General features: G+C 39.1%; 3 protein-coding genes across 3 annotated transcripts; 2 read left to right on the top strand and 1 right to left on the bottom strand.

Annotated features, from left to right (window-relative positions):
- Positions 1-7,852: 7,852 nt before the first annotated feature.
- Positions 7,853-10,320, bottom strand: dynlt2b (dynein light chain Tctex-type 2B). The gene is made up of 5 exons (XM_083969690.1): positions 10,187-10,320; positions 9,480-9,613; positions 8,905-8,974; positions 8,377-8,440; positions 7,853-8,283 (listed from the first exon to the last, which is right to left on the bottom strand). Exons 1-5 carry the CDS (start codon positions 10,231-10,233, stop codon positions 8,236-8,238), a joined length of 363 nt encoding a protein of 120 aa, XP_083825816.1. The 5' UTR covers positions 10,234-10,320; the 3' UTR covers positions 7,853-8,235.
- A 2,012-nt stretch (positions 10,321-12,332) lies between these two features.
- On the top strand, positions 12,333-14,081 carry LOC310984469 (receptor-transporting protein 3-like). Its single transcript, XM_083969689.1, has 2 exons — positions 12,333-12,565; positions 13,438-14,081. Exons 1-2 carry the CDS (start codon positions 12,417-12,419, stop codon positions 13,766-13,768), a joined length of 480 nt encoding a protein of 159 aa, XP_083825815.1. The 5' UTR covers positions 12,333-12,416; the 3' UTR covers positions 13,769-14,081.
- An 821-nt stretch (positions 14,082-14,902) lies between these two features.
- LOC310984812 (5-hydroxytryptamine receptor 3C-like) lies at positions 14,903-26,064 on the top strand (the record flags this gene model as incomplete). Its single annotated transcript, XM_083970131.1, has 12 exons — positions 14,903-14,957; positions 15,525-15,688; positions 15,932-16,017; positions 16,926-17,095; positions 17,925-18,088; positions 18,764-18,974; positions 19,451-19,627; positions 19,769-20,042; positions 24,231-24,400; positions 24,906-25,109; positions 25,473-25,685; positions 25,775-26,064. The coding sequence occupies 12 exons, from the start codon at positions 14,903-14,905 to the stop codon at positions 26,062-26,064; spliced, it is 2,178 nt and encodes a 725-aa protein (XP_083826257.1).
- Positions 26,065-26,592: the final 528 nt, after the last annotated feature.

Here is a 26,592-nt window from a genome sequence, read left to right as displayed (position 1 = left end):
AGTCAGGGGCTTCAGTTACTGTTTTCAAATTACTCAGTGTAGTTTAAAAGTATGTTTTCTCTGCAAATGCTGTTTTCATTCTTCATTCTTCTTTGTGTGTTTTCACAATCAGTAGCAATATGTTTGGTTTGTTTTACAGAAGTTAGGCCTTAATATAACCCAATAACATTATTTTGACTTTCCTCTGACAGTTGAAAATTATTAAAGCGATAAATAGTAAAATAAATGTTATTTTTCTCTGTCATGTGTGGGCAAATAAATCAGCTGTGAAAAGTCGATTTGATTTGGTGAAACAGAGGACATGATTCATTCTAAGTAGTCCACGTTTGGCTATCAAGATTGGATGTGTCAAAACCACACGAGCTGCAGTGATGTGAATCGGTTTGTTCCTCCTATCACAGAAAATTAACAAAAACATTGAGGAATGTACTGTATAGTGCAGATGGCATTCTCACACGCAAGACTTGAGACTTTTTCTTTAGCTGCTGTAATGTATCCGGCGGAGCTGAGAGCAGGAACATTGACTTTGGCATATGTAATCAGACTATGGGCCCTAATTTCTTGGCGCAACTCACGGGGGCGCAGCGAAGCGAGCCCTGACGCAGCTGGCGCAGTGGCATTTTCCTCCAGTGCAACAAGGTGCGCAGCGGATTCGGTAAATTGGTGGACTGCTGTGCGCTGAGATGGGAGTGGTCGCGCAGCAGGGGGAGGTGTCGACAGATTCGCCGTGGCGCAGTGACAATTTGTTGCCGATAGACCGCGCGGAGAGTGCGCCGAAAGCTCGCCAGCTCCAACCTGGTCTAATGTCAGCGCAAGGCGAAGCGCAGCCAGCGCAGTGGCAATTTGACTGCCCAGCGCGCAGTGCAGACACGTCACCAAGACCTCACAGGCAGATTTCCACACTTCCAGGCACATTTAAATGCAATTAATAATAATAATAATAATAATAATCATCACAATAACCCCTATTTATTGTATCTGAATCAGCACATACACCTATATCTATATAGATTGTCCCGTCACACTGATGACCATCAAAGGCTTGCGTAATGGAAACTCAGCCTGACTGAATTAACACAGATGAAACCAGGGAGGGACTGAGACAGCCGTGGATGTCCCAAGAGCAGGTGTTGACACTACACACTGTGCCGTTGCAGATGATCAGCTATTTATTTATTTATTTATTTACTTATTGATTTATTAGGGGCCAGCGCCGCATCGTCACGCGACCATAACAAATACAACTGAAAACAAATAAACTATCATCTCTCACAGCAAACCACAATCAGCCTCGGCACCATAGTGAGCAGATATTAACATCTCCATCTCAGGTAAATTCTAAAGAAAAAAGAAAAAGAGAGACGCTCCGCGATGCCTCGTTACGCACAGCTGTTTGTTATGTTGTGATCTGTGCACACTTGTTTAAATATAGGTTACTAAATATGAGTGTCTTTATTAATGGAAAAGGGCTGTGTGTGTTTTGTTTTTTGTTTTTTTTTACTGGGCAACAGCAATCTGTCAGAGCAAACATCATAACCTCCTCCCTCCCAGACTACTTTTGCACCATCAGCCCGTGAGGTCTGTTCGCGTGACCTGACACTGCCAGCTTGGACCGGACCAGAACATCAGTTTCCTCCCGTCTCACTTGCTCTGACAGATTGAGAGCTGTTGCCCAGTAAAAAAAAACAAAAAACAAAACACACACACCCCTTTTCCATTAATAAAGACACTCATATTTAGTAACCTATATTTAAACACGTGTGCACAAACAGCTGTGCGTAATGGATGCATCGCGGAGCGTCTCTCTTTTTCTTTTTTCTTTAGAATTTACCTGAGAGGGGAGATGTTAATATCTGCTCACTATGAGCACTATGCCAGGCTGATTGTGGTTTGCTGTGAGAAATGATAGTTTATTTGTTTTCAGTTTTATTTGTTATGGTCGCGTGACGATGCGGCTCAATAAATCAATAAGTAAATACATAAATATAGCAGATAATCGTGTAGTGTCAACACAGCAGTAATCCATCCTCATCTTTCATCTGTGCAGCCTTTGATCTGTCATCAGTGTGACGGGACAATCGATATACTGTAGATGTGCTGAATGTGTATGCTGTAATCTGTATGTGCTGATTCAAATCTTCTCTTCCACGGTGAAATCAAACGTCCGCCTTGCGCGCGCGGCGGATTTAAAGGTGAAGAGAGGAGCTCATTTGATTGGTGAAGATCTGACTCGGCTGTGTCAAACCCACTCCACGCCTTCTCTCCACCCTCTATGCCATTTGCGCCGGTGGGAGGGAAGTAGGCGGGATGCGCTCCGCTGCGTCTCGAAGCAAAATCGCAATCTGCTCCTGGCCACTCCCCGTTGGCGAAGCGAAGGCGAGGCGCAGGGCAGATGCGCCTCGCCTGCACCTAGTCTACCAAAGTAGAGCCCTATGAGTCATTTGACTAATTGACTCTGCTGAGCTTCATCACTTCAACCACTCATTTATGTCTCATTAGTCTTTTTATATAAAGTCCGAAAGGCATCTATTTTTCTGCTGAAGGCTTGCTTGCTAAAATCATCGAAAGGGGCCCAAGAGTTGTTTTGTTTTTTGATTTTTATCAAAGAAATAATATCAGAAAATGAACTCCTGTCCAAATGAAGACACAAATCTGAGTTTCACCAACTATAAGGATAAGATTTTCCAAACCTTTCAGATGATGATATTTGCAATATTGTATGTAGTTAAAGTGGAATGTATTTCAAACATGCATACAGTATAGAAATTATCACAGATTTTATTGGGAAATAAAAAATCATCTTTTGAGAAAAAAATTTGTTTACACTGGTTTCTCCTTTGTGGTCTAATGAGTGCTACACAATACATCTTCTTTTTGCTGGCTTTTAATGACTTACTTTGTATCTAGTAGTTAGCCAGTTTTAATGCTTTAGTTCATATTTTTCTTTTCCCATGACTCTGACCTATTTATTGCTAAAGTATCACTGGCACTGCTCATTATTCTTCCAATGACATGATTGATTGGGGCCAGTCCTGACCAAGGTGAAAAGGCCAGTTAAGCTTCAGGTAGAGGACTGAAAAGAAGCTCACAGCAGTTTGATTTTTGGACGTCTTATAGGGAGCTACTTAAACCATCAAGAACATCCAGATTCAACTTGAGAGTGATCCAGTATGCAACAGAGCAGCTCCTTTAAACAATTATCCTGGCTCTTCAGCCAAAAAAGTCAACCAAGAAGGTCCTTGTTACCCTCTAAGAGTGAGAGGCATCCTGAAGGTATCCTAAGCAATTCAGACTACTGCTCCTGTAAAAACGCAAAGCCTTTGAAGCATTGAAAGCGCAAGTGCCCTCGCTGCAGCCTGCAAAATGATTACTGTCTACAGAAAACAACTAGAAAAAGATGCCTCTCATTGCAAAAAATGCATCCTAGCTGATCAGCTCTAATCCAGCAACGATGGCTCCAGGATGAAGTCAACTGTGGATCGCAGTCCATCAACCTCTGAGACAGTACAATGCTTTAGAAATAGCTGAGGTAAGTGGATGTTTCTCCAGCACAGTCACTTACACTTCTTGGGAAGATGCAGTGTTTAGGTTATCATGCCTATACTGTAAGATTCTGCTGAAAGGACTTGCTTGTGATTTACCTATGAACCAAATCACTGACTTGAAAGCTTATGAAAAGGGCAAAGACTAGAGATATGACACTATGCTTTCACCAGAAGTGAAAAAGAAAAAGGAATTTTATTCAAAGTTACAGTTATTCATTACAAAAGAAAGTGGCACTTAATGTTGCTGTAATTTAGGACTTTATTTCACACAGTTGTCAATATGAGAAAATCTCTCAAACTGTTTCTAAAAAGCTGTTCACACCATTTTTGCTTAATGGGCATTATCTGTGCTTGTGGAAAATCAGTAGTATTGTATGAAATAGTAAAACAATTGCAGTGGTATTTAAATTATAAAACCGCAGATTGTATCACTTCTATGGAAGTGGAATAATAATTTTCATTATAATTTGATAGGTTAGGTAGAACATGCAATAATAATGACATGATTGCAATTAATTTTGGCAGATATAATTGCAATTGCGGTACGAGTCAAGAACTCAGTTAGAACCCTCATTATGCATTTCATTTTCACAGAAAAAAAAAATCCAGCACACAAGCATGCTTCCTAACCTTTTGGAGAATATTATTTGTAGGCTGGGCCATCTCTGTAGCACCAATATATTAAATGTACAGTATATTGTGACACATTTTACACTTTATCAAAAAATAAAAAATAAACTACAGCTCCTACAACTTGGCCACACTGCAGTTTCAGCTTGCACTGTTAATGCCAATGTTTTCAAAAATTAACATGTTAATACCAAGGCCACCATCAACCTCTTTTATGTCATGAAAATAATCTAATTATTTGGCCTTCTAGTACTGGGAGAGCAATGCTTCTGTCTGTTTAATCCAAAATGCAATCCTGTTCATTTCCTGGAAAATCATGAATTAAATTAAAATGCAGCATAAAAGTTCAAAGTCATTCCAGTGATGGTTTGATTTGTTATTATGGTAAATCTACAAATGTTCATTGTGGTTAATTTATTGATTTCATAGTATTATAGTACTAAGAACAAGTGTATAAGAGCAGGGATAAGAAATATAAGCAGCACCTATAAGGTAACACCTTTTCCAAATATGAGATATTGGACAATAGACGAAAAAATCTCCTCTGTGTTCAATTTAAATTTACGATACGATGACTACAATAAGAGTTAATAACATCAATGTCAAACAAACTAATGGCTGATTAATACAAGGAGGTCAGTCATAGAAAAATGAAGAGGCAGCAGTTTATAAGGAGGTGTGTAGAATAAAGCTAATGATCATGAAGGTTCTGACGCATTAAACAGAAAATTGTTCAAATTTAATATAGCCTAGTTGTTCCTGCTCAATTACAGTTAAATCACAATAGCTGGCCTGCAGCATCCATCCCTGTTTAACGCTGACAGTAGCTGCGTTTCCATTACAGATTTTCGCAAAATAAAAGCGATATTTCTGAAACTTCGAAAAAGTGCAATTACTATTTGCGGGTGTTTCCATTGAAAGGTATTTTGCGAATGAGCCGTAATGCGTCTTGCGTTTCTATGGTGACGGCACAGCGATCTCAGCTGCCGACAACTGTTGCTGTTATTGTTTTTAACAAAGACAAAAACAGCGCTTGATTACTGAAAGGCAAAGCCCGTGTGGCGCTGGCAGCGGCCACAAATAAGTGCCCACTCACACGGGCCAGTTGTACCGTGCTGAAGCCCGAATGCCCCCTCCCCTGTCCCTCGCTGGCCCGCACTCACACCACCTCCAACCCAAGCTGATCAAGCACGGTTGCCTCCGTTGATATAGAGGGATTATTTGTTTACCTTTTTTTTTTTATAATTCTTTTTTTATTTCTTTCTTCAGTTCATCCACACGCACCAAAAAAACAGAACAAATTAAAGGACAAAGCATTCATTCATGTGTACATACAATGGTCAACACGCTGCTAAATGCTACCACTGGCAATCCAGGCAAAAAAAAAAAAAAAAAAAATGCAAATACAAATACAAATAAAAATAAAAATAGGCGAAACAAAAAGCAGGAGCAAATAAGCTTCAACAACAAAAACATCCATAGAGGAAGAAAAAACAAAACAAAAACAAAAGCCCACATTCATACTCATACACATTCATACTCATACACACCCCACACTCACGCACACAAAGGAATACACAATGCCGAGTTCCTTTAAACGTATATTTACTATATGCTGTAGATCTATAGATTTCTGCAGCTCTCATTTACAAGGAGTCATAAATTGAACTCCATACCTGCAAGAAAATTTTCTCTTTCTTATTTTCCTCCATTATCGACCTTTCCATATTCAAATAATATTTCATCAAGTGTCTCCACTGTGAAATAGTAGGGGCTTCAGTATCTTTCCAATGTTGGAGAATTAATTTCTTAAAAACTAAGGATGAGTAGAGAATTTGCCATACCACTGGGTATCTTAGTTTCTCCACATCTTGAAAAATACAAATTGCTGGTGATAGTACAGCATTTGTTTTACCAGCTGTTGCCAACCATTTTTCAATATCCCCCCAAGTCCTCCTGATTTTTTCACAGTACCAAAAGGCATGGATGAGGGAATCACTCTGTTTGCCACATTTTAAACAAAGGTCAGAGGTGCTGGTATCAAATTTATGAATTTTGTCTCTACTGTAATATATCCTTGTCATTAACTTATATTGTATTAGACGCAAATTTTCATTTGTAGTTACTTGGTATGTTCGTAATAGGCATTCTTTCCATTTTGTATTCGCATCTACTATCCCTAGATCTTTATTCCAACAGTTATATGTTTTTTGCAGCTGTTCCTCATTACTTGTTGCTTTAATGAGGATGTCATATACATTACCTAACAAACGTTTCCTTTTTATGTCAAAATTCTCTGTTAGCCAACTTCGCAATTGAAGATATTTAAAAAAAATTCTGTGTTTTGTAGTTTATACTTATCCTTTAGTTCCTGGAACGAAAATAATACATTTTTATTCATCATATCTGACAATTTATTAATTCCGCATTTTATCCATGTGTTCCAATATAATTGAGAGTTTTGGATTGTTACCGATGGGTTATTCCAGATTTGTATATTTAGTGGGAGATCTATTTCTTGTCCTAATATCTTTTTAACTTTCTTCCATGCATTTAAGGTGCTTCTAATCAAAAAATTTACTGTTTTTATCTTTTTTTTTAGAAAAAAGGGCTAAAAGTAAATTACTTGGCTGTAGTTGATGATTTTCAATATCGATCCATGGTTCCTCAGTTGGGTTATTAACTATCCGATCTATATAGAACATTTGGGATGCATTGTGATAAAGCTCTAGATCATACAGACCAAGACCCCCCTCATTTCGTGGATATTGTAGCAGTTTTCTCTTTAGTCTATGAGCTTTTTTGGACCATATGAATGATGTAGTCAATGAGTTTATCTCTTTAAAAAAAGTTTTCGGCGGGGTTAGAGAAACGGATTATTTGTTTACCAACACAGCGGATGTGCGCTTTAACCTGACTGCAGAAAGAACGGAGCTTTTTAACACCAGCGGTGATGAGGCGCTGACAACAATATAGGTGGTTGTGTCCACACACCCGTACTGGTTTACGTGACTTAAGGTGACATTTCGGCGCAGGAGGGAGTGGGAGCGTGGATGCGAGCCAGTCTCCTTCAACCATGCACGGAAAAGGGGAACGATAGGAAAGGTTTTTCTAATTTATTGAGAAACAATGCCCAGGTCAGCAATGCATGACAATAAACATGTGGTTCATTTGTCCCCTCAAGTTACATAAACCAACACAGCGTGGACACACACAACTCCGGTGACGTGTAGAAAAGCGAAAAAAGTGTTTCCATTACACTTTTGCGATACACGTTTGTATCGATACGTCTCAAAAACCACCTCATGAGAGCGTAAAAACTTTTTTGCGATATTTGAGAGTTTTTTCGAAATGTAGGTGTTTCCATTACCAGTTTTTTATTTCGATATTTAGGTTTTGCGCATTTCAAGGGGTAATGGAAACGCACCTAATGTGACCGACCTTTACTGTGGCTGCTGTGCTAGTAGGGTCAGGGTGCAGTACAACATCCTGCACAATGTGCTTTCCATGTTTCATTTATTTATTTATTGCAGTGTAAAGTGCTCCAAGTACTGGATCAAACAACTGCAGCTATAGTGCTTGTGATCACAAGCAGCCCACTAATTCATCAAACTGGCTAAAATACAATGAAGTGTGAAATTTTAATCTATTGACCCTTCAAAGAAAACATCTGGTCAAAAAGTTGACATTTTTATTAATGGATGTGAAAATCAGCTGCCTTCTTCATACATCTCTGAATTGTGGCTATACTGAGGATTCACACACCCACTTTGACAGCAACCTTTTCAAGGAATTTGTTTGGCACTTAAGAAGCCAAAATTCCCATATTTTGAGTTACAGCATGATACTTAGGAACACCTTGTGAAATGTGTTGTTTCTAAGTAACTCTCTCAGCACAAATATACATCACTTGCACATCTCATGTCATCTGTGTGGATCTCAAGATGCAGCAGTTCCATACACAGTTACTTCGGATCAATGCTCCATGGACCCGCAATGCTGACAATAAGCAGTGTCATGTGGATGTTCACCTCAAAACTTGTCATCCAATGTATGGTCTTCAGTAGTTATAGCTTCCAAATACTGCCACCACACAGAACAAGCTGTCCTGCAGAGGTAAAAAGCAGAGAATTTAAGAAAAACATTCTGCACCCACTCTCACCATCTTCTGCAACAGAGTGATCAGAACAAAGGCACCTACGTTCATGAAAACATCTTCTGCATAATTGTCTGTGTCAGCATCCCACAAACACCTAGAAGTCATCCTGGAAAAGCACAAGAAAAAAACAGAGCTGAGACACAATAAAACATGGCAACAATGACAAAAATGAGTTGAGTCAATACCCTATAACATTTAATTTCACAGCTTACTTATAAACATTGTTTATGTAGACTTGAAGAGTCTAGCCACTCTTACTGAACCTTAAATAATGCTATTTTAAAACCACAGCAAAGAAGGAAGCTTATATTGTCAGAAAATATTAGTCAAATAATGTTGTCAGCTCAGTGCCAGTGGAACTGCACTATATTTTAGGTGCACTAGAGTGAAAATGATGGTGCCGCCCTGATGACAAGTTAATGGCCATTGAAATACTGTGAAACTAAAAAGTCTGTGGGTGTCTAGAACATATTTATCACCTGCTCTCCACAGAGAACACGGTACTGAAATATACTAATTTTACAAACTAATAACTTTTTGGGGATTTATGAGTACCAAATGACCACTCACTTGACTCCCTGTCCGCGTTGTTCTCCAATGACCACCTGCACGACGAGCTTGTATCTGTCAAGTCCTGCATCTATTGAGGAAGAGAAATGTTAATGTGTCATACAATGCTACAGGATTACAGGAAGGCAAAAGGGCAAGCTGTTGGGTACAGGGAGCAAGACCATAAAGAGGAATAGGACGGCAACAGCAAATGGGCATAAATATGAATAATTCCATAATCTGGCAAATGACAAGGGACAGACAGCTGATTTGTCAATAATTGATGGGTATTAAAGAACAGGTGGGTAGTCAAGTGTGAGGAGTCAGATGACCAAGAAAAAAGGGGAAAAGCTAAGGACACCTGCTGGGCATGTGGAGGATAGCAGGGGACAGGGAGTATTGCAAACATGAACAGAGCTGAAATGAAAGATGGTGATAGTACATTTCTGTAATCACACAACAGTGCAACATTTCTTCAGTTTTCTTACTAATATTCAAATAGGAGTTTGAGTCATTTTGAATCATCTCTTCTTCATTGTTTGTCTGCTTGGTCCAGATGAATAAGACTCACAAGAGAGGGAGAAACAATTACTCACTCTTCACTTTGTCCTTAACACTGTCTGCCAGTGAACGGGACAGCTCCTGGACCTCCTCTGGGTCGTACTGCATCCCAGACAGGCGCTCCCTCACAACTTCACGAATGCACTCCTTTACAATGGTTGGCTTAAACCTACAGATGTAACAAGGCAGGAAATTAAATTCAGTCTGCTTCCACTGGTTTCACTGGCCACAAATAATTAAGGCTTCCTCGGTTTGTGGTTATACATGTAACAATGTCGAAATAAATCATGGTTTTATACACTTCTATTAGCAGTTGTATATGTTTCATCCTGAAACACGGTAACATATCCGTTACGTTCCGTGTTTGTGCTCTAAATGAAATGCCTTTAAGTGTTTAAAATTCATAAATTCATTGTATGAGGGAGGCTCAATCAACTTCTTAACCCAAGTCAACAGTGAGGCGAATAAATGAATTGATTTGATTATTTACTAACACTGGGCTGGTGACTGGAGTAACCATCACTTTTCCCACACGTGTTTACAGCTTACGTTATTAGCAAAGCGACAAACGCCAATAAACTATGGTAAGTAGGAGGCTACTAGCATGATAAGCTAAGTTAGTTATAGTGGAAAACATTGATGGAGCGGTTAGCAAACAAGCTATAGTCAGCAATGAACTCGTTAGCTAAAAGCTAACGTTAGTCGATAAAAAAACGATTTTTAACAACTCTGACCTACTCACTTGTGCTGGTGACTAGGTCGTATGAGGTATGTATCTGAACCCTCCATACCGAATGAATATTATGTCTTCAAACAGGACGCTGCTAACTAGCTGATCTTTGCGGAGTTATAACCGTTACCATAACGACGCTTTGTCCGTGTTTCCGGTTTCAAAATCCGGTTCCAAAATAAAAGTATGCTGAATAAATCCTTCACATAGGCTACTAATCGGTTATTCTTTTCAGTTTACTCATGTTCACACATTTTTATAATAGGCTTATTTATTTTCTTCAGATATTTATTATTACTCACTCTACCTTAAAAAAGGTTATGTCAAAAGGAGGTGACAGCACTAGAAAAAAAAACCTTGAAAAGCATATAGGCCTACTAGGGCTATTCATTTAAATAATTTCCACTGTGTGAAAATGAAATCCATGAAATAATAAATAATTATCTGGGAGAGAGGTTGTCTTGTGCAATTACTGATCAGTCTGATGATCCACTGGCTTCTGAGAAGCTTTAGCTACTGCACCTTTCCAACTCAGAGATGTGTCCTAATCCTTCTCCCTCAACCAAACTGTGTCTGTCTTCCACTCCCATATGTATTTTTCTCTTTATCTGTGATGTTCGAGAGGAAACAAAATGTCATCTTATCTTAAGTCACAATTTTCTGTCAATGACGAGGGAAGCCTCATGTGATATAGCCTAATAGTCCTCCAAAATGTCATCTTCAGCTGCCTGACAAAAGGAATAGAAGTGCAATGAATGGATATGGAAACCCTACACCCTCTTAATCTCCCATTTCTATCAGATCTACCAAGTTAGAGAAAATGTTAACTAGGCTATGTTACTATGTTAACCATGTTAATTTTGCATGACACACTCCTTCTTTTAATAAAAATAAATAGGCCTATAATACAATTCATAACAGCAAGGCTTCCTTACTGCACAATCTAACATCTGTGGTAGCTAAATGCAGTGCTACTAGCCAGTCACAAATCGAGTGATCTCTTTCAAATTTACACAAAGCTGTATTAGAATAATTAAAGTTACTCATTTGAATTTTAGATCAATCTTGCTTGTGTTAAACAGCCAGAGGGGTATGCTCAGTTGAATTGATCGTCATTTGAAAGACAGCAGACCAAAAAGCCTTTAGCTAGGCTACATGTCTGATAACGTTGCAGCTAAAAGCTGACTGGTGTGATTCATGACATTCAGTACTAATCATCATTATCTACAGGCCCTTGATGAGGTACACATTTCATTTACAATAATCAAATTGCTCTCCCCTCAGACATTTAACCTGCAAATGAGCTGGCACACCATAATGTTTTTTTGTTTGTTTTTTTAATTATTGCTTTGTTATAATAGCCTGCTAACAACAGGTGTCTAAATGCATCTTCATTCACCTGGAAGAATTAGAGGTTTATGAGTTTACTGTTTATGTTAAGCACCACTTATTCTCAAAGTTTCTGCACTGACTGGCTGAATCTGACTCAGGTTAATTTGTAAATATGAAGCTAATTTCTTTTTGAGTACCAAGAGATTCAAACTGTTATGAGCAAGGTACTTTTGCACATGCACAGTTACCATTTCATTTACAAAAATCTACATTACATATCATTTGGATGGACTCCTTTGGCATTTTTTCATATGAATGTAGATTAGCTGTCGGGTGAGAGGCAGAAAACTCCTGCAGGTGGCAGTATTTTACAAACACCACTAAGTTTCTATTTCTCTTGCAGCCTGCCTCCTCTTATCTAGCCAACTGCCTTCATTTTTTTGTAAATGAAAGACAAATAAATAGCCACTCTCCCTCAGTAAATCCACACAAGTACATAGTGTGTGTATGTTTGTGTGTGATGCTGCAATAATGAGAAATTTAACTTGGCCAAAGCAAAAGAGACTATACAGTAGGCTACATATACATGACCCGAGAGTAAATATGTTTTCTTTACCCTTGCTGGCACATATTATTTTTCTTTTTATTTCCTGCTTTCTCACAACTGCATTGTTCAGTGACTATTGGTGTTTATATTCAATATCTGACACAAGCCTCTCCCTATCTTGGTCACCACCATAATAACACTAAACTTAGACCTGAAACTTAAGGAAAACAGCCTTCAGTTTCATTTTCCTCTAACTCTCAGTTGACAGATTGATGTGTCATTGCAACAAGCTGTTTATCCACAGTACAGATCAGCTGTTAGACTTTTGTATCCTCACCGATCAGCACCACCGACACTGACAGGATGGCACTATCAGAGTGGACACGGATTTTCGAGACTGAAGCAAAAGGTCTCTTGCATGGAGACCCCTGGGAACTGAAGTTTGATTCAGCAATTGAAGCTGAGCGCGCTGAGTTTGGATGGAAGGAGTACATCAGGAGCACAAGTGCAAGGTCAGTGTCCTGGGCAGCATGACATAGACTATATGCAGTTTTATATATTGTAGGATAACTTATTAAAAATTGATAGTCTACAGACCTTATATTTAGGCTACTTCTCTTTTTTTGTCTAAATTTACAAAAAGTTAATGAGAACCAAAACAATAAATGTGTTAATAAGTAATTATTAAGTGACAAAATTATGTTTATTACATTAAAGTATTGTGTTTTTACAGCTGATAAAAGAAACCTTTGCTTCTAAGTAAGTTGATAATTCTGGTTACTTTGAAAGATGTTTTGCCAACAAGGAAGTGGCAGCCAGTTCTTCCTGCTCTTACCCCTGGTCTGTGTAGCTACAGGGTTAGGTTTAACAACAGGAACCAGCCAGAAAAAGAATGACTGGCTTCACTCACAGATATACGTATAACACCATTTGTGCAACTTCTAATTTCAGGACATCGGATGTTCCCTTCTTTAGTATTGGACACTAAAACCCCACCCAAATTAACTCAGAGTCTCTCAAGGGGTGTGTTAATGTTTTAATAACTTGAGTCAGCTGTTGTGCATTATGGGTAATGAAAGCATTTTTTACAAGGGTGCTTTCCTGCAGCACAGATAATAGCCGATTACATTTCAAACCTGTCAAATACCACATATTTCTCTGGCATGTTTACAACACACATGTAATAAAAATCTAGTAAATAGTTGTGTTGTTATGGAGCAGGTGTAGTTCTTAATTCGTGTGGAGGGTTAACAGCTCTACATTGTTAAGGTTTGAATAGGAAATATGAGAAATAGAGATAAAGGTTGTGGTTGAGTGAAACAAAAAAGGCCAAACCTGTGTATTGATGTCTATTATCTTTTCAATTGTCATTTGACCTTTGAAGGTTTGAGTGCACTGAGTGTCGAAGAGGCTGGCCTTCCAACCGAGTGATGGTGATTTTCCACATGCGCCTGGTGGACGGGAATGGAATCGTCAAGGTGAGACGCTACCGTCAGAACTGCAAGAACTGCGATGATGCCCCGATGGAGGATCCCATCATCGCCGCAGACAACATCACCATCCTCATGAAGAACCTGGTGAAGAAGATTAGAATAAAGTGCTACGGTGAAAAACTGGGCCAAGGCCATTTTAATCATCACAAGATTGATGTCAAGAGTCCTCATGAGCCTGACCACTGTGAGGGATGTCAGAGGGGCGTCTGTACTAGAGATTGAACAAAGCATGATGTGTTTTGCTTTTGTCCTGTTTTATGCTCATACTCAAGCTCGTATTCACAACAGTTTTACTAGCTGATGATCTGCTTCCATGTATCAATTTCTCCAATATAGCCTACACTTTAATTTAATTTAGACAATAATAAAAAAAAATGTAATGCTGGTGTCTGTGCTTTGTAACACTATAGCCTAATAAACACTGTTACATGCATATTACAGACAGAAAAAGAGATTGTTGTAGGTGCACTAGGGCTTTTTCAATGAATAAACTCTGTATAATAATACCATTTCTTTGGTATCAATTATTGTATTTTAAAAACAGTAGGACATTACTGCCCCAACTGGGAGTTCTGGCAGAATACCAAGGTGATGATTCATCACCTTGGTATTCTGCCAGTACAAAGAATTGTGTTTCATCACTGAAAATGTGAGTGAGGAAATGTGTCATATGATACTTCTTAAGTATGCTGTAACATATACAGTAACTGACTCAGAACTTTAGAATTTTGGATATTGTGGAAAGGTTCCTTCTTCTGTGTGCATGCTGCTTGGTGTCAGCAAATCCATTCAATACAAATTTATTTATTATGAGTGTGCCCCAGGAAGCCAAGAATTTCATTTACCACTGTTTCTTTAGTTCCCTGCTGTGTCCTAAAAGACAGACTATATAAATACAAGACCAGCCATAATACCTAACAGTAGTAGTTTCAGTCATTTCAGCAGTGTTCTTACAAATGGTTATAATGTTCTTGTAGTAGGCTTACATGAATTATACATGAGTGCTAAAAAAAAAAAAATAATACAATTGTGAAGGAAGCTTGGAATTAAAGGTTCAAGAGTTGTGCAAGTTGTTTACTTTTGATGAACAAGAACACAATATGAAAAACAGTTGGCTGACAGGAGGTTGGGGCTGACACCAGAGGACACCTGTTTCTCATTGAGCATACACCGTTTATTTGCATTTCACCAGCAGGTGCGACACTGACGCTGTTGTGGTTTGTCGTCACCATCCATCAAGTCACGCTCTGACTTCCCAAACATGAACTGTGGTGTTGTCTTGTCTTGTATAAAACCACCTACATGGAAAGTAGCTTGAGAAGTTTTCCATTTCCCACATCATTTGCCAGTGGGACAATGTATATCTTGGCCACGAAGGATGAATTTAGTCTTGCAAGAGTTGGTCTCCCAGGTAAGTAGCAGGTGTGCATTTTCTGTCAGGCAATGGTTATTTATAGATCACCTCAGAAGACTTTTTAGTCTTCTGGTTCTTCTGTTCACAACTAAAAGCATCAAGCAATGTGATGATTATCCTTTGCTTCACAGGTGTGTCATACTGAAGAAGACTAAAGACTCAGCTTTGGACATCATGGCATCCAAAGATTCTGCACTGAAGGTAAAGTATGTTCTTTGATATTGCATATTCTTAAGATTATGAAGTGTCATTTCTGAGACTGACAGCATCAGTTATAATAAATATCCTTTAATTTTCTCCCATATAATATAAAATATCCTACACTAACATCTTTAAATCTGTGTTTATTCTAGTGGTTCCTTCCATTGTCTACTCTGGTTGTGTTTATTGTTCTGATGCCAGGTAAGGTAACACAGTTTAAAAAGAGTATTTGAGGTCACCAACAAGGTAGCGTATGCCCTTATATGTACGTCTACGCTACTGGATAGTTGAGTTTTCCTTGGGATTGATAAAGTATTTCTAAGTCTAAGTTAACAGTGGATGTATTAACTTTGAATCCATCAGCACCGTGTAGAGCCAACCTGGTGACCTGCTCTCAGCCAAACCAGCCTGTCCTGCTGGAGGCTCTGAATCCAATCTTTAACCTGAGCGCTGTCAGACCTGTCATGAACATAACAACCACCACAGATGTCCGTGTGTCCTTCACCTTGTATGGAATATTAGGAGTGGTATGTTTCTCTCTCAGTAGATTATCACAATGGGTGTTGTATATTAAATGGAGTATTGAGTTGTGTATCAATTGTACCATTTTTTTTTTATTTTATGGCACCATCTCTTTTAGCAAAACTGTGTGGTACAGTTGTAGAAGTACTGTCTTTAGCAAAATTTGTCCTAATTTGTTCTAAAGAGCAAATTCCTAACCTAAGCAGACAGTGTTTCCATGTCTTTAAGTAACTCCCTTTGTCTTTCAGGATGAAAAGGCTCAACTCTTGAAGACTTACTTGTGGCTACATTATGTAAGTATTACAATGATCCGCTTTACAAACTCAGTCAACAGGTAAACTATGTGAGATTACAAATGACCTAAGTATACCTGCTCTTTGCACTGACATTGGTTTTGTTGTTTTAGTGGTGGGATAACGAGTTCGTGAATTGGGATCCAACCCAGTGTGGCACCGACAAACTTTCTCTCCCCAGAATTAAATTTTGGTTGCCAGACATAGTTATCAATGAATTGTGAGTTGTTTCACACCAGATAAATTATTGGCTATATATCTCACCATGCATTACACTTACAATGTCACATTGTATACAGTGTATACAATGTCACAATAGTTTGTTTTAAGAGAAGGTGAAAAAAAAGTCTGCAACACCAAAAAGAGCTCCAACGCAACTTTTTTTCACCTTTTCTTTATGTTTTTTGGTCCAGCACCCACCCAACATTGGGCTTCGAGGATGTCCATGCTTTTTTCACTTCTATTAATACTTTGTTTTAACACATAAGTGTAGGGATATTCTATATTTTTCTTGATTGTCAAACAAGAATTTTGTGAAAACACAAAAACTTTTACTTTGTCTCTCAGATCCTATGCTACTCACCTCTGAGTCAAGATGTTAATCTTGAAAAGGAAATTTGTATTGTCATTGTTTTAAAAGTTACAGCAGTTTCCCAAAACAGCTGGACGCAGGTTTTTTTTCTTTAATATAGTTAAAACTGCATTCAATAATTTTTAGGTGTATAATAATACATTTTAAGTGCACTGGTGAGCACTTAGGATTTGGAGGGTGAGGTGAGGTGAGGATTTAGACAACACACATTACCATCCTATCCTGATTAAAGAGCGCAAAAGTAATATGAGTGTTTTATATGTCCTATATAGAAAACTATTAATTTGTTTAATTGTTTGTTTATCCCTAAATCCAAACTCTGATATGCAAACAGTGTCTCTTGGTCTTTTCTTCCAGCATGGATGAAAACTCAGCCCCGCCTGTTCCGTATTTGGATGTATATAGTGATGGTACAATGCATGATGCTCACCCAGCCAAAGTTGTCAGCTCATGTAACCTGGATATCTACACCTTCCCCTTCGACATACAGAACTGCAGCTTGACTTTCAACTCATACCTCCACGGTGGTAAGACTGTAATTTTTCAATTTATGGTCATGCATGGACAATTGTCCATTTGCACCCTGTCAAAGCAATTCCTCTGATGACAAAAGCCATGCTGACAAAGTGGGGTCATGGCTTAACGTCTTGGTGGGCACTTTGGGGGTGTAGCAGACAGGACTAGGTAGTTTCCCCAAACAGTGCCACTACAAAGCAAATGTGAGGGAGAAGCTCCAATTGGTGCAGGTTGAGATACAGAAGCATGAGTGGAGCAAGCTTCTGAGGGGAGGAGAACATTGCGAGATAGCCAGGACAGGATCTGGAGAGGTCAATCATTAAGTTTCTCATCAGCCAACCTGCATTTCTGGGCCACGGAAATCAATAAGTCAGCAGCCTCAGAACTGGGGAAAGCTTCTCGAGAGATTCTCTTGCCATCCCTCAGGACTGGCAGCTTCAAATCAACCTTAGATGGTGGCTGAAGTTCCGGGGGGCATCAAAACTACTTTGTGGGTCTTACAATCCAAAAGGGGAATCCATTAATGAATGCACCACAAAACAAAGGGCTGATCACCCCTGACTCTGTCTCTAGGTGAGGGTCTGGTGACTAAAGACTCAGAAATCCCTATGAATCCCCTGGGATCATCACTGAGGACATGTCCAAGTAGCATCAGAAGGTGTATGTTTAAATATATAGGCTAAATGAAATTGATGTAAAATTACATAGGCAGTAATTAAGCTCTGTCCTCTATAGGTGAGATGACCTGTCCTGTCAGCGTTATTCAAAATTGATCAAAAAATTACAATGATGAGCCTTGAATTTGCCAGATAAGATATTTGTCTGTTCTTTTCTCCTCAGTGAAAGACATAAGGATGGTCCAGAACAAATCATCAGAACACATCACAGAGCACTCAAAGAAGGTTATGACAACAATGGGGGAGTGGGAGCTGCTGACTATCACCTCCCACCAATACACATTGAGTGCTGAAAATGGTGTTCATATTGATGAGCTTTCATTTCATGTAAGTTGATTGCGCAGTCTGTCATTTATCTGGTTCAAAGTAAGCAAACGTGTTATTTTCACAGCATAGATGTTTTAAAATGTCACAAATATTTGGCTAGACAAGTTGCATAAAGAAAAATGTGGGACCTGTGAACTAGGTAGGACCACTTCCGGGTTATCTGAAGGAAACCTCCCAGGGGGTTCTGGCTAGATGGAGTACATGAGCTGCAGGAAGTGACGTAGAACCTCAACAAAAATTGTCGAGAACTCCCGACTGGTTAGGTTTAGTAAAACTGACATGTACAGGTGTAAAATAGGGAACAAAAAGCAAAAAGTAAGTGAAGCCATTGGTTGGCTTTAGGCACAGATAAGTAAAGATTGCATGTTGTCTATGACGTCACTTCCTGCAGCTCATGTACTCCATCTAGCAACAACCCTCCCAGGGAAGTTGTCCACATTTCGTTTGCGGGTATTTGCAGAGGTTTTGAGAAAATCAAGTTCAAGTACTGCTGGTGCTGAGGCTGCTGGCTGGACCTCTGCTCTAGGCCACATCCTAAGACCGGCTTTTATACAGAAAATTTTACCAATTTAAGTCAATTTAAAAAGAAGTCAGTTAAAAAAGTGAACAGGAAGAGTACCTGATAAAGTGTTTGGTGTTTTTATTTCATTCCATCGGTCCATCTTCCCTCTGCAGTTTAGAGTGAGACGTCGGCCCACCATGTATGTGGTGAACCTACTGATCCCCAGCTGTTTCCTCATCACAGTGGACATGTTCAGCTTCATGCTGCCTCCTCAGAGTGTGGACCGATCTTCCTTCAAGATGACCCTCATCCTGGGCTATACCGTGTTCCTCCTCATCATGAATGACCTGCTGCCCATCACTGGAAACACAATACCCCTCATAAGTCAGTGTTGTTCAGGTTAAGCTAATACTCCCTGTGCTGTTTTATCGAAACATGCAACAGCCCAAGTATTTGTAACCTACCTGTAAGACTGGGTACCTTTCAATCCACTGATCCTTCTCCCTTGGCGCTGTCATGCAGAAATTAGCTTATAACTGATTAAAAGAACTAAGCTGAAAGCAAAATTGATTTTCTGTAGAATATTTGCATAAATCTGCACCACGTCATTTGTGGCAGTTAGTCAGGTAAGTGTTACAACTTGATTTCCATGCCCACATCCATCCAAACAGATATTGTGGGTAGAATGTGTTTAGTAATGTGTAATTTACATGTGCTTTTCCAGAAGGTGTATAACACATTTATGACGAGCAGCTGCTGAATATACAGTAAATGATAAGTAACATTTTTATAGTGTAAACTTTCAGTGGTTTAGGCCTCATTTTACTCTCCCTCTCCCTCTCTCTCTCTCCTGCTGTCAGATGTGTTCTTCTCTATCTGCCTGGCTCTGATGGTGGCCAGTCTACTGGAGACTATCCTCATCACCTATTTGCTGTGTGGCTCTGGTGACTTCTCTCCCGTTTCACGCTGGATTCAAGTGCTTGTTCTGCAAATTCTGGGTCGTCTTGTCTGCCTGCCTCAGAAGACTAAAGGCACAGGTAACAGGGTTACAGTATAGGCTTCATAAATGCAGAAATGTGAGGTTAAAGAAAATATGAACAAGACTTTTTGCATTAAAATGTCCATTGAAAAAAAAAAGCAACAACAACAATATAATCAATATTATTAACACCGAACAGACAAGAAGCAAAGTGCTGTGGTGGCAAAGGGTAAGCCTGATGAGGAGCCTCCAAAGGAGGTGCAGGACAAGGCCCTGCAGGAGCTGAAGAATCTGGGCAAGGACCTCCAGGCTCTCCGCGTCCACGTGGAGAAGCAGGATGGTGAAGGCCAAAGCTCGGAGGAGTGGATCCAGGTGGGTTTGATCATAGACCGCCTGCTGTTCGGCCTCTACGTCCTCTTCATATCAGTCAGCTTCATTACCATCATCATTATCTGGGCGAACTCATACAATCAGTAGACCACTGATTGTATGAGTACTGAAGTAGCCTACTCCATTCATGTGGCTAGTCACCAAAATGTTTCAATCCATTTACATTGAGATTTTGTAATGTTTTCGATTACTTTATTATATATATGCATTACATACTCTACATTACATTATTCAGTTAATGTATTAATGTTATAATAACAAATGGTCATATCATTACTCTTGGTCATTAAATTAGCTCCACTACATTAAGATGTAGTTTTAGCTCTTTGTGTTCTACTGTACAATTTCAAAATGGACGAAACCATTGTGTGCAAAATAAAATTACTTGAAAAAAATTCTTTCAGTTTTTGATGTCCCAAATTATTTATATTTTATTCTACTACATTTTATATGACATTGTTGGTCAGTGTTGCAAGCTAACATGATTAGAAAATATATTGACACCCTCAAAATAAAATCTAGCCTTAAAAAAAATCATAAACAGCAGTTTTTCATTTGATAACATAGAATATGATAATAACTTCAGCAGAATTCAGAACAAAAGGAAATAAGGAACTGAGCGGACTACATGCCCAAAAGTATGTGGACAGCTGGCTGGAGAGATGACTAAGGCCAGGCACTGATATTGAGATACAGTAATGACCTTGCTCGTGCTCTGTGGATGTGGTGAGCCCTGTGCTGCCAAGCTGGAAGTGCAATGTTGTCTAAAATATCACTGTATTGCAATTGCATTTAGACTTTCTTAAGTGGAACTAAAGCACTTCTAACTCCTCGACATAATTACTGTTATTAATTATTGTACAGTATTTAGTTACCAAATTCCATTAACAATGTTTACACACTGGTAATAACATAAATAAGCACTAATCTTACACTTATCTGTATTTTATTTAGAACCAACAGTTGGTATAACCGTACGGAAAACACTGTATTTTATTATCAAGTGTGCAGAATTAGCTATTAGGTAAGTGAGAGAGAGCATCTCATTCTGCCATTGCATTGGATCACATTTCAGGATTGTGTTTTTATAAAGGATAAACACAGAGATCACAATTTTTACTTTTACATTAACAAAAATCAATCACTGTATTTCTTTCAATGTTGAAAAACTTTCTTGTTTAGGTTTAGGTGTCGTAAAATTTAGATCTTTGGGCATGAAAAAAATCTGAATGGACTCAGAACTACATGTAGATGTAGGGCATCAAAAAACAAACATATATCTTACATATATATTTTATTGATGCCACTTAGACCTGTGAATACAGCTTTACAGGGCAGCTCTCACCAACGGCACAGCACTCACACTAACAACCACTTTTGACCCAATGTTAATGTTTTCAGCGCTGCCGGCTGAAAGTCAAGCCTACTAAGCTTCTATTCATCCTCATCTCTGTGCTCTTGTGTGGTAAGTAAAGTTCCTATTATAAAGACACACATATTCTTACACAAATCCTGCTTATTAGTGACGTTCTCTGATAGTGACAGTTACTGTACAGTATCATTAAAGTCACTTACATTGTCCAGTATCCAAATGCGAAAGTTAAGTTTAGCATCCTTATGGTTAAGAAAACTGAGTCCACTATGCAATTTAGTAAAAAAAAACAAAAAAACATATTGATTAAATCCATTAAATTAAAGCAGATATCAGTGGAATGTTTTTGTTAATATAAGTCCTAAATAGTCCTATTTTCCGTCAGCAATCACTTACATGAAGTATTTCAGCCTAAACACGAGTCTCTCCGTCACTCTGCTCTGCTGTAACCCGAGGAGAAAATTTTCCTTGTGGGATACAAGTGTTATCCAATGAGGAGAGAGAACGGCATGAAGGGCTGTGTGTGCAGCCAAGGGATGCGCGTGAATGTGGTGACGTAGCACGAGGACCAATTGATGCCTGACAAGGGCGGGGGCTGCTAACTCATGGTGCGTTCAAAGAAACTCGTACTTTGTGTTTTTCCTTCCTGTGAAGTCATACCAGTTCGATCTGGTACGAGTTCACGGGTCGGAAGTTACGAGTGGCCGTTATAGGGAACTTTCACAGACAACAGGATGGTAAAAACACGAGCTACGGGTTACCTGGAACGCTACCAAGTCGTAGTTGTGACTTGAAGCTGTAACTTACGGTTTCAAAAGCCTGCCTTGAACGCAGCATTAGCCGAAACGGCCGTGAAGCTGATATCTGCTTTAAATGAAAATACACCTGCACTGTCAACAGGGGGAGGCTGCAGTCACAGTGACAAAGTGAGGATTATTGGAGGACTCGTTCTGCAGAGCTGTTCCATTGTCATACATGGCAACTGTTTCAGGGCTGCACCTCTAACTATTTCATATGACTCATCTTAAAGTCTGGAGACTTGCAAAGTCCATCTGTGGTGTTGCAATTACATGTGTTAAAAACTTTTTTTTTAAATTGGCCAAATGCAATTTTCTTAACCCCAACCATTTCACCTTTCCCCCTTTAGATGCTTTTTAAGGACTGCAGCCCCTGTGTGGTCTCCTTATAACAATGATGATGACTCGACTCATATCTTATTTCTTCTGTAGCTGGGTGCAGTTCCACCATGCAGAATTGCTCTCAACCCAACACAATTTCCCTGCTGGAGGCTCTCCAACCGGTCTTTAAACTGAACTCCATTCGACCTGTTGTGAATAGATCAACCATCACCAATGTCGGCATTTCCTTCGTCATGTATGGCATTTTGGGGGTGGTAAGGGAAAATAAAAACAATTTAGAATTTGCTAAATTGCTTTGAAGTGTAAAGTCAACTTTTTACTTTTCGTTTTAAAACACAATTTCATACTTCTTAGCTGAACATCACTGGGTCTAAATTCCTCACATGTATGTTTGCTCTTTTTCAGGATGAAAAGGCCCAAATCTTGAAAACGTTTATCTGGCAATCTTTCGTAAGTACTTTGCAGCCAGTTTACACAATTTACAACCAATGATAAAAACAGCAAGTGGTTACATTCTGCAGTGTATGAGCAAAAGCGCACTGTGAGATACTTTAAGTTATACAGTAAATGGCAAAAAAATGTTGTCAGTCATAATTGAGATTAACACTGCTTTCAGTTCTGTCATATGTGTGTGCTTATTGCATCCGTAAAATCAATCTTGCAGACATGGAGAAATGAATTTGTGAGCTGGGACCCTGAAGAGTGTGGTGCTGTACAGATTTCACTTCCAAGAAAACTGCTCTGGGTCCCAGATGTGGTCATCAATGAGTTGTAAGTACCATCTACTATGTTTAGCCTTAATTGTGAGGTAACTTTATAATCATCACTTGATCTCAATTGATTAACACCAAGCAGCAACGCCCAACGACCGGAAACTGAACTAAACAGAATTGCGGTTCCTTGAATTCCCAGACTGTCCCCAAAGGGTGGTCATACCTCACTGACTCTTGTGTAAAATGGCCAATGTTATACCAGAAATAAACATATGTACAGCCTCTATAGCAAAGGCCTCCCAGGGGGCCTTTTCTTGTGTGCCAACGAGTCAGTGAACATAACTTATGACACGCCATCTGGAGGATTTTTCATGCAAATATCAGACAAATGTGGTTTGCATATGGTGCAGTTATCTGAACATGAGGTCTATGCTCCTCTATTGAGGTCAGTGAAATTCTAGTATCATTTTATTCAGATGTTAGTTTTAATAACCAGGTAGTGGTTTCTTTGTAAAATACTGTATATTTATAAGCATCTCACCAAAGGTCTTGTCTCTATGTTAAAGGGACAACGAGGAGTTTCTATTTGGTTATAAAAAAGTCTCACGTTAATGTGGATGAATCTACGTTACCCACACTTGTTAATGGGCCCATTTTCGATAAATATATCGTTTTGTCTCTATCGTTATTTTGTTAATATTAGTGGTGGCGGAAATGCTGGTCGAGCCGACCTGCGTTTCTTTACTTTCGGTTTCATGGCAAGTCATGAGAATAACGCAGCCGAATCGCCGTTTATGGTCGGAACTACGACGGTATGTGATCGTCTTCGAACCTCTGACTTTAATTCTTGATGAATGAAAACATGAGTCTGTCTTGCGCCGGTCAAAGAATTTCACGATGCGCGCGGAGGCTCATAAATGTAGTGTGAAAATGCTTCGCTTTTCAAAAACTCCTCGTTGTCCCTTTAAGGATTAGTGTTATTGACCTAAAGGTTATTAGCTATGTATCAACACATTTATTGGTTCTGTGTCTTTTGTCATTCTGTAGTATGGAGAAGAACTCAGCTCCACATACTCCATATGTCTATCTGGATTATGATGGCACAGTTTATGATGGACAGCCAATCAAAGTGATCAGCTCATGCAGGCTTGACATCTACACCTTTCCATTTGATATCCAGAACTGCACCTTCAGCTTCAATTCCTACTTATACCGCCGTATGAAGAAACCAACCCATTTTTTGTTGTTATTTGTTTGTTTTACTTTTTTATTAATGCATTTGTAAAGTACACATTATATTTTCCTTTCAGTTTCTTCCATGGAGATTGGCCCCTTAGATACTGCAGAGGACATGTTGAAAAACTCAAAATCAGTAATGTCCACTATGGGAGAGTGGGAACTAATTGGACTCAAACTGCAGAAATTTGTTTTTCCAGCTGGACTTAACCAACAGTATGAGGAACTTCGCTTTTATGTAAGGAAATATTATATACTACACTATTCTGTAATTATCTTATGCCATATATACCTTTTTACTTAATCCATGCCTTCAAATAATTTACTCTTGTTTACAAGGAAGGAGCTAAAAAGCACATATTATCAACATGAATTCACCATGACCATTAGTAGTGTTAGCCATAATATACCCAGTATTGCAGATATTGTAAGAGAAGTGTTGTTTACCTGCTGCTGTGTACCTGTCGACTGTGCTGAAGGTGTCAGTAAGGCGTCGGCCCACCTTGTATGTGGTGAACCTGTTGATCCCCAGCTGCTTCCTCATCGCAGTGGACCTCTTCAGCTTCCTGCTGCCTCCCAAGCAGGTCGACCGCTCCCTGTTCAAGATGACTCTCATCCTGGGCTACACCGTCTTCCTGCTCATCATGAACGACCTGCTGCCCATCACTGGAAACACAATACCGCTCATAAGTCAGTTGACAATACCTTCATTAATATGTATTTCCTAAAGGACCATTAAGCTATTTCAGCTAGATTCTGTATGTTCTGTATCAGCACCTTTCCCCTCAGGATACAAACAGACAAAAGAGACAAAAGGAGAATAAATATTGGACATTAATTCATCAGAAAGGCGGAAACACAACTCTAAAGACTGTTAATCTTACTCTGTATCTGCCTGATTTATAAAAGACAATTATTTGGTTTGTTCAGAATACTGACCTAAAAAGTGATAATACTGAATGTCATACTGTATGTTTTTGTTTCCATTGACCAAAATGCCCAGGAAATGGCTTAATACACGTTAATGATATTATAGTATTATTATTGTCCCAGATGTTTTCCTGTCTATGTGCCTGGCTCTGATGGTGGGAAGTCTTCTGGAAACCACCCTCATTACCAACCTGCTGTGTGGCTCTGCTAACTACTCTCCAGTTCCTCACTGGATCAGAGTGTTTGTTCTTCATCTTCTGGGCCGACTGGTGCGGCTTCCTCCAAAGCCCAGACATGTACAGGACGACACAGTCATCCAAAATCCTGCAGTAGAAGGTAATATGTCAGAAATGGGATGTAATTTTACACTGTGCGAGTGCATATAAACAGTTAACACTGCCATCATCACCTCTGTGTCTCCTCAGTAATGGAAATGAAAGCCAACTCTGTGGTGGAAGAGGTCACAGATGCTCCAGAGCAGAAAAGACCTCTGAATGAGGACAAGGCCCTGGAAGAGCTGAGGAGTCTGGGCAGGGAGCTGCAGGCTCTGAGCCTTCATTTACATCCGCAGCAGAGTGGAAACGAGAGCTCAGAGGAGTGGATCCAAGTGGGTTTGATCATAGACCGCCTGCTGTTCATCCTCTACATCCTCTTCATATCAGTCAGCTTCATTACCATGATAATTATCTGGGTGAATTCGCAAAACACAGCTTGATTATGCTCTTTATTCTGTTTGTTTGTTTTTCATCTTTTGTATGCTTTTATTAATTCTTATTTGTTAATATGCATGTTCTTTGTTAAATATTTCTTTGCACAGAGGAAAACTTGAAGGTTGGTTAAAAATTCCTATTTGAAAATATTATAGCACACCTCACAAATGAACAATCCTCGTTTTATATATTTAATTTTAATGGTTTAATATTTGATTAATTTCACCTTTTTCACTGTTAGTTTGGCAAGCAGCCTCGCACTGGCACCAAGATCTGACAGAGCTTGAAGTTCCTGCTTATTTCCTCTTACCCTCACTGTTACTCAACAGCTACTGCGTAAACACCTGAGGTTACAACTCCTACTAAAAGTTCTTCTGTTTCTTTGCTTGCATAAGCAAATTAAGGCCAGTGTCTTGTTTCCCACAACTCTATTAACGTAAAGAAAAATCATTAAATCCATTTTTGATTTGTATGACTAATCAGCCAGCATTTTCCTCCTGTTTCAGTTAAAACCTATTATGTTGATATTGTCT

This window comes from Trachurus trachurus, assembly GCF_905171665.1.
Source record: "Trachurus trachurus genome assembly, chromosome: 4".
In the NCBI taxonomy this organism is placed as follows: domain Eukaryota; kingdom Metazoa; phylum Chordata; class Actinopteri; order Carangiformes; family Carangidae; genus Trachurus; species Trachurus trachurus.
This window is presented reverse-complemented; position numbering and strand designations above follow the sequence as displayed.

What these genes read in the sequence shown, in the direction of transcription:
- dynlt2b (XM_083969690.1), bottom strand. Translation starts at nt 10,233, where the DNA reads ATGGAGGGTTCAGATACATACCTCATACGACCTAGTCACCAGCACAA. An exon ending in CGACCTAGTCACCAGCACAA is followed by an intron (nt 9,614 to 10,186) that starts GTGAGTAGGTCA and finishes TTACATCTGTAG; the next exon opens with GTTTAAGCCAACCATTGTAA. An exon ending in TGTTAAGGACAAAGTGAAGA is followed by an intron (nt 8,975 to 9,479) that starts GTGAGTAATTGT and finishes CTTCCTCAATAG; the next exon opens with ATGCAGGACTTGACAGATAC.
- LOC310984469 (XM_083969689.1), top strand. Translation starts at nt 12,417, where the DNA reads ATGGCACTATCAGAGTGGACACGGATTTTCGAGACTGAAGCAAAAGGT. An exon ending in ATCAGGAGCACAAGTGCAAG is followed by an intron (nt 12,566 to 13,437) that starts GTCAGTGTCCTG and finishes TGACCTTTGAAG; the next exon opens with GTTTGAGTGCACTGAGTGTC.